Source organism: Glycine soja, chromosome 19 (genome assembly GCF_004193775.1).
Source record: "Glycine soja cultivar W05 chromosome 19, ASM419377v2, whole genome shotgun sequence".
NCBI classification, from domain to species: Eukaryota; Viridiplantae; Streptophyta; class Magnoliopsida; order Fabales; family Fabaceae; genus Glycine; species Glycine soja.
Window position 1 is genome coordinate 36,860,274 of NC_041020.1, and position 6,690 is coordinate 36,866,963.

General features: G+C 30.3%; 1 protein-coding gene across 1 annotated transcript; it reads right to left on the reverse strand.

The window, feature by feature from the left end:
- Positions 1–2,376: 2,376 nt before the first annotated feature.
- On the reverse strand, positions 2,377–5,817 carry LOC114399358 (ALA-interacting subunit 3-like). Its single transcript, XM_028361546.1, has 8 exons — positions 5,625–5,817; positions 4,940–4,998; positions 4,764–4,838; positions 4,541–4,657; positions 4,331–4,401; positions 3,612–3,921; positions 2,951–3,237; positions 2,377–2,625 (listed from the first exon to the last, which is right to left on the reverse strand). The coding sequence occupies exons 1-8, from the start codon at positions 5,695–5,697 to the stop codon at positions 2,568–2,570; spliced, it is 1,050 nt and encodes a 349-aa protein (XP_028217347.1). The 5' UTR covers positions 5,698–5,817; the 3' UTR covers positions 2,377–2,567.
- Between the last annotated feature and the right edge of the window lie 873 nt (positions 5,818–6,690).

Below are 6,690 nucleotides of genomic sequence, written 5' to 3' on the forward strand. Positions count from 1 at the left end.
TTTTCCGTCAACGAGATTTAGAAGAAGAAAAAACAAAACTCCTTTTAATCCATTGTTATAAACGGTCTTACACTCATTGGCGGTTAACAAACATTATCATATACCACGTAGTCATTATATGTCATTTGAAAACACTTAATTTTTTTGGCTTAAATATATTTCTCACCTTAAATTTGGGCCAAGTTTTTGTTTGGTGGCTTAAATTTAAAAGTAAAATTTTAGTCCCAAATTTAAAATTGTTTTTAATTCCCAATTCTAAAAGTGATTTTTAGTCTCTTAATTTTAGTCCTGAATATGGCTTATAATGTATATATTTTCTAACTATTTTTAAAAATATGATTTATGATTGTTTTAAATCCTCAAAATTTGTGAATCATACAAGGAGCTTGTAAATCTCTTGTTGGACTGGAAGGTGGACATGGTTTCCTTGAATGCTCATAAGAGTCTGCTGCATGAAATTCATGATATGTTAGGAAGAAACTAGATATGCATTCTTGCTTTCATTTTTCGTGATGCCAATGAAGTTGCTGATACCTGCCTCGTTGGGGTACTTACAATCTTAATGGTGAAGCATTGTTGGAAGCATCCTCTGGTTGATGTCCTCCTTGCCCTATCCTAGTTAATTGTTTTTTGTTTTCTGTCTTTTTATTCCTTCTGTACCAAAAAAAAATCCTCAAAATTTAGATTAATGAATATTTGTTAAAAATATATTTTATGTCGGTTTTAAACCTCCAAAATTCATTAGAGCAACATAAAAAAATAAAATAAAACAAATCATTGGGATCTCGTATTCATGCATTGTGTTCACATTCTTGCCATAAGTCACCATACCTTATAGCCCAAACTAAAATATAAGCTAAAACCCCATCCATGGTGAGCATCATGAGAAGCAAGGGAGGGAGAAAAAGAGAGCATAAGAAGGGAGAGGTAGAGGGTGAACAAAAGAGAAAATGAGTGAGAAAATATAAATTATAATTTTAAAATAACCAAAAAACACATCATTAGTCACACCAATAAAATTTTCAACAAAAACAATTTTGATTACCCGAATAAGCTATTTTTATTTAGTGGACTAAAAAATCACTTTTAAGTTTTGCAACTAAAAAATTACTTTTAAATTATTAAACTAATAACACATTTTTAAATTTGGAATTAAAATTCACTTTTAAATTTGGAAGATTGGAAAAATCAATGATGAAAAGAAAATTTGACTTCAATTTAAGAGATGAAAAGTATATATTTAATATTTTCACATTATATATGTTGATTACGTAACATGCGATGATATGGATGTGACTAGTGACATCAACAAGTATAATGTCGTATGACGAGGATTGAAAACAATTATTCTTAAATATCAAGGTAAAAAAATCACTTCAATTTGAGTTTAAAAAAAACTTACCACAAATTTAAATAACAAAAACATATCTAATCTTTGAAATAATTAAATTTTTATTATCTTGTCATCACTAACCGTCACCAAATAGTGACAATAGTGAAATTTAACTACTTTTATTTTCTTTAAAAAAAACTTAAGGAAAATGTTCCTATACGACGAGGATCGAATTTTTTTATTACTTAATCAAATATAGCACTAGCCACTAGGTGGTGCTTACAGTGGTAGGAGTGTTTGTAATCTAGTTTGAACTAATTTTTAGATATACAGTCTTTTAATTTAGATATAAAAATGTTAGATGGTACATAGATGTATTCCTTTCTTTAGGGTTTGAATTTGCCTTTGGATGTGAGTGCCCCTAGGTTATCCTTTCGACTTCTCAATCCAAGTTCCTTTCACAAAAATAAAATAAAAAATTCATAAAATATTTTTATTTATATATTTTTTTAATTAAAATGTTTTTTTTGGACTAACTATTTTGAGATTAGAATAAAGTTAAATCTAGGTTAAATATCACTAAAAAATAGACTTTTGTTTTTGTTTTTTATTATCTAAATTAAAATTCGATGCTCAGACTCAATCTATGTTGTACACAGAATTTCTAAATGTCATTAATATAAAACTTGGGTGGTACATATGTTACATGCCAGTCTAAATTATTAAAAGCATGTTTGATTCTCATATCACTTTTTTATATATACAAAAAAAACTATTTTCTAAAACAATTCTAAACTACTCAGCAATCAATTTCTCATCATGTAAAAAAAATTAATTTCTATAAAAAAAATCTATTAAATTTTGAAAATTATTTCTAAAATAAGTGGTTTAAAAACTATAAAAAAAAAACAGAAACATCTAAAGATGTTTTCTCGTCCCTTTTTCAATTTTAAGTGCTCAAAATGACAGATTTATATATACCCGAAATATACTTAAGAGACAAGTAAATTTTAGATTTTTTTAAAAAAAAAACAAATATGACCTTAGCAATACTCCAAATGACAGATTTATATCTACCCATAAATTAATTAATAGTGGGGAAAGTTCTATGAAACAACAAAGATTAAAAAGTTCATGAAGATAGTCCCAAGTACAAGCATCGTGACAGATCCCTTTCTTGAGACATGGGAAATAATGAATTGTTAAACAATTCAATTCAAAAGATGAAATCCAATCATCTTAGACTTCCTGGATTTTTGTTCCAAGACAAGTATGATGGATCCCCAAGTGGCCTGCATATTATACAACAATAAAGCAATGTCATCATCTATTTGCCAGTGTCAAAGATTGCTTAAACACTGTAATTTGAACCATGTAAGCAATAAAAGAAAAACCAATCTTGAAGAAAAAATCATGGCCAATTTGTTAGTGTATGTTTGGTTTAACGTTGGATTGAACAAATACACATTCTCATGCACGTTTAGTGAGAAGTAGGAATTGATAACTTTTGATTCAGAGACCGTTTGAGAACTTTTTAACGGCAAACCAAACACAGTTTTTAACCATAAAATTAACAGAACCATGTATAGGAGATGAGAATATGTAGTAGTTCCTCACCTTGGCTGCATCACATATAGAAGTAGGAAAGCTGCGGCCAATAACAAGGAAATCCCACCAATGAGAATGTATGCCATCCCCAAGAAGTTATTTCTTCCACCAACCCAAGTTGTGGTTGAAAGAACAATGCTCTTTCTGCCTCCAAACTCGTATGTATTATAGTTGTTCTCTATTACAAGCACTACATCATTAACTTCAATGTCAGTCTCAATCTTTCCATATAGTTTTCTGAAAGTAGGAAGTGCTGCTGTCCGCATCCAAACAATGAGATCCTCTTGTTCACTCAACTGGTGCATCATGTCACATGATGAGAAAGATTAATTTTCTCAAAATATCAAAAAGTGAAGAGGAATTAAGCCCACATTTATTCTGTTTTCAGTTTGTGTATTCACTTTTAATTTATAATGTTGTGACCTTGTTTTCAATCTGTTTCCTGATTTCAAATATATTATACATGAAACCGACAAAACAAAAATAAAAGATTGTTTTCACTTTTTTCTGTATAAATATTCAAAAACAAGAACAGATTGAAAACGAGATGATAGTTTTGTAAATTAAAAGTGAAAATAGAAAATGAAGATAGAAGTAAAGGGGGCCTAATTCTTTAAAAAGAAAAAAGTGAATATAAATACAAATTATTCAGCAAAGAGGATATATTAACTGGTAAGCTCTCGTTAAGCCTAGCACCCCCAATCAAACCTCCAGCCTGAAAATTCTTTGGATAAACATCGGACCCGAATTTCCCACTTTGGTCACTCTTCCATGCTATGTTCTTTTTGTTGATCACCAAATCCTTGTTATTGCTTGTAAGTTTGTATGTGTCATTGAAAAGACTCCAAGCAATAAGGCCACAAGGAACAATTGGTTTATGGCCCATGTCATTTGGTGTATAGTCTTCGGGACTACATGAGCCTACATCATTCTCAGCTGCTTTACTCCTCAGTTGTTTATCATCTCTACTTTTAACGTATCTGAAAATATTATCCAAAATCCAGGTAGGGAAGATCATTTCAACATTCAGCATAAAATGATTTTTTTTTTTTTGCTTAGATCTCATATATTGAGTGAGTTTTGTACAACATGAGGACAAACAAAACACAAATAGAAGTTCATAAAAATCAAGATGTTCTCTAGATATATGTGTAATCCTGGTATGCAAAAGGGGACATAGCACAAAACCAAAAGAGAAAACATAGAGCTAGCTTTTTGGAGTTGAATCAGGATCCAAATTCAAGAACATGGAAACAGAACACTATTGAAGATGACGAAACTCGAGTCTAATGAATAGGCCATTCTACTGAAAAGTGGAATGAAATGCCAAATCAAATGCACTAATGCAAAGGAAGAAAGGGAAAAAGATTTTGCTAGTTTTGCGCATACCGGCGATGGTTTTGGTAAAAGTTATCAAGCTGATAATAGACATAAACAGGGGCCTTCATTTTATTCTTAACCTGCGAAATTTGCAGCAAATTATTTTTATAAAGGTTGCTACCTAAACTATCATATGATATCAAACAAGGAGAAATAAATTCCCCAAAGCAATGCAGAACTTCATTTTCAATCATATCAGTGATAAGCAATTGTACTAACAGTCAATTTCTTGGTGCAAGTTTTGTTTGACCCAACGTCTTTGATATATGCCACTGCATCATTTTTATGATCAGGTGGAAGGCATTCATCATCATATCGGAATGGAACTTCCACCACCTGCATCAGAAGATCTTGTTCAATGCACATTCAATTTGAGTACCATAATTCTATAATTTGATACTATGTAATATACTAATAAATATGTATGGAGACAATTTCTTACACTCTCTGATGCAAACAATGAAGCAAGACCAACAGGAATGAATATGAGTCCTATAACCGTAAATATTGAAATAGCCTGGAAAACAAAAATAAAATCAGTAAGAAAATCTAGACACAAAAACTGCTGCATACTATGATTCTGTTTTAAAACTAAAAAAGTTATGTTGGAAGTTGTACCCAACTAGGTGTTAGAATTGGTTGCCAGGCATGAAGTTCTTGCTGTGAGAATCTAGAATCTACCACAAATAAAAAATTTCATGAGTCACATGGCTAGATAAGTGCTAGAAGACACATAAACTCCAAAGAGAGAGAGAGTGAGAATATGAAAACTATCAGCATCAATCATCACAACAACCTCGAATCCTTAAGATTTAAAAATTGAAAAACAAAAGAGCAACAATTATAAGAGAATAACACACAAAAAAGTAATATTCAAACTTCACAAGCCATGGCATTTTGTTTAACAAAGAAACCACAAGACAATGAAAATAATAATGATTATTCCTGTGATGCAATATGGTATATATATATACCCTTTAACCATTCTATAAAGAGGAATCAATAGAATTCAATGGATAATCATTATAGACATGTTTATATGACACTTGAATCAATCTCTACACACAACTTCATATGAGTATGTGATTCAAACATTTTTCAAGATCCTAATGAACCAAAGTTTTGCAAATCTAAATATTTTGACAACCACCCCTAAACCTGTTTATAGTAAAACATCCATTTTAATCATCAAAACCCTGCCTCATTGTTATGCAAGGACATTTCAGGCACCTCAATGAAATTCACCTAAAATCCAAAAATTAATTTATAAATAACAAAATTGGTGGGAAGAAGAAAAACTCACATTTGGGCTTCATGGCATTCTTGGATTGTCCTTCTGCGACAGACACCGAGGTGGATGAATTTTCTACAGACATAGCCACGATATTCAACGTGACTAAAAATGGACGAAGCAATTAGGAGAATGTGATTGAAAATAACATGCAAATGCAAAGTGCGAGATTTTGGGAAGATTTTTAAAAAAAAGGAAAAGAGAAAGCTTGGCCCTCATTTTTTTTCTCTCTCTATATTTATTACATCCATAATATTTGAATATACGTTGTATCTACCAGTCTGTTAATGGTTCGGATTTTTGAGGATGGTAGTGACAACTCTTGAATCTCAAAATACCACACACATTTTGAGTATATTATTCACACAAAGTAAATTATTTTCTCGCTCGATTTCATTTTCAGTGGAAAAAAATACTATCAACCACCAAAAAATTATTGTTGATATGATTAGTAAATAATTGTTATAAAAATCAACAGAACTATAATTAATATATATATATATAACATTTATTCAAAATTTTCAACTTTTATAAATTATTTTTTAGGTTAAATTATTAATTAGGTCTCTTTATTTATTTAATTAGTGTATTTTAGTCTCTTTATTATTAGAAAGTTTAATTCCACCCTTAGTTTTAAAAAATGATGCAATGTTGTTATTTTCTTTAGTTAGGACCATTGAAATTTTTAAAAGAAAGTATCTTACGCGGCGACTACGTGTCACCGTTTTTATTTTGTCACCCCTACCGAACACTTTTTTTTTATTGTCTTGCAATTAGACGAAAATAACAATGTTGCATCGCTTTTCTAAATTAAATATCAAGTTGAACTTTTTAACAATAAAATGATCAAGTAGAACAGGTTAATTAAATAGAGGCTGGAATAAGTAATTTAGTTTTTCTTACGTCAGTTATTTTACAATACCCTTCTTTTTTCTTTTTATTTGTATAAATTGTTGTACCAAGTAAAAACTTTCACTCAATTGGTTTTGAAGATGAAACTACAAGGTGGCTTTTTCACGTGTGCAACTAATAGTCATCAATGAATGAGCATCATCTCTCCTGGCTAATTGTCTAGTCC

Coding starts and splice junctions, on each gene's coding strand:
- LOC114399358 (XM_028361546.1), bottom strand. CDS start 5,697: ATGTCTGTAGAAAATTCATCCACCTCGGTGTCTGTCGCAGAAGGACAA. Junction 4,658..4,763: donor CATTGTTTGCATCAGAGAGT/GTAAGAAATTGT, acceptor CTTCTGATGCAG/GTGGTGGAAGTTCCATTCCG. Junction 4,402..4,540: donor CTTGCACCAAGAAATTGACT/GTTAGTACAATT, acceptor CAAATTTCGCAG/GTTAAGAATAAAATGAAGGC.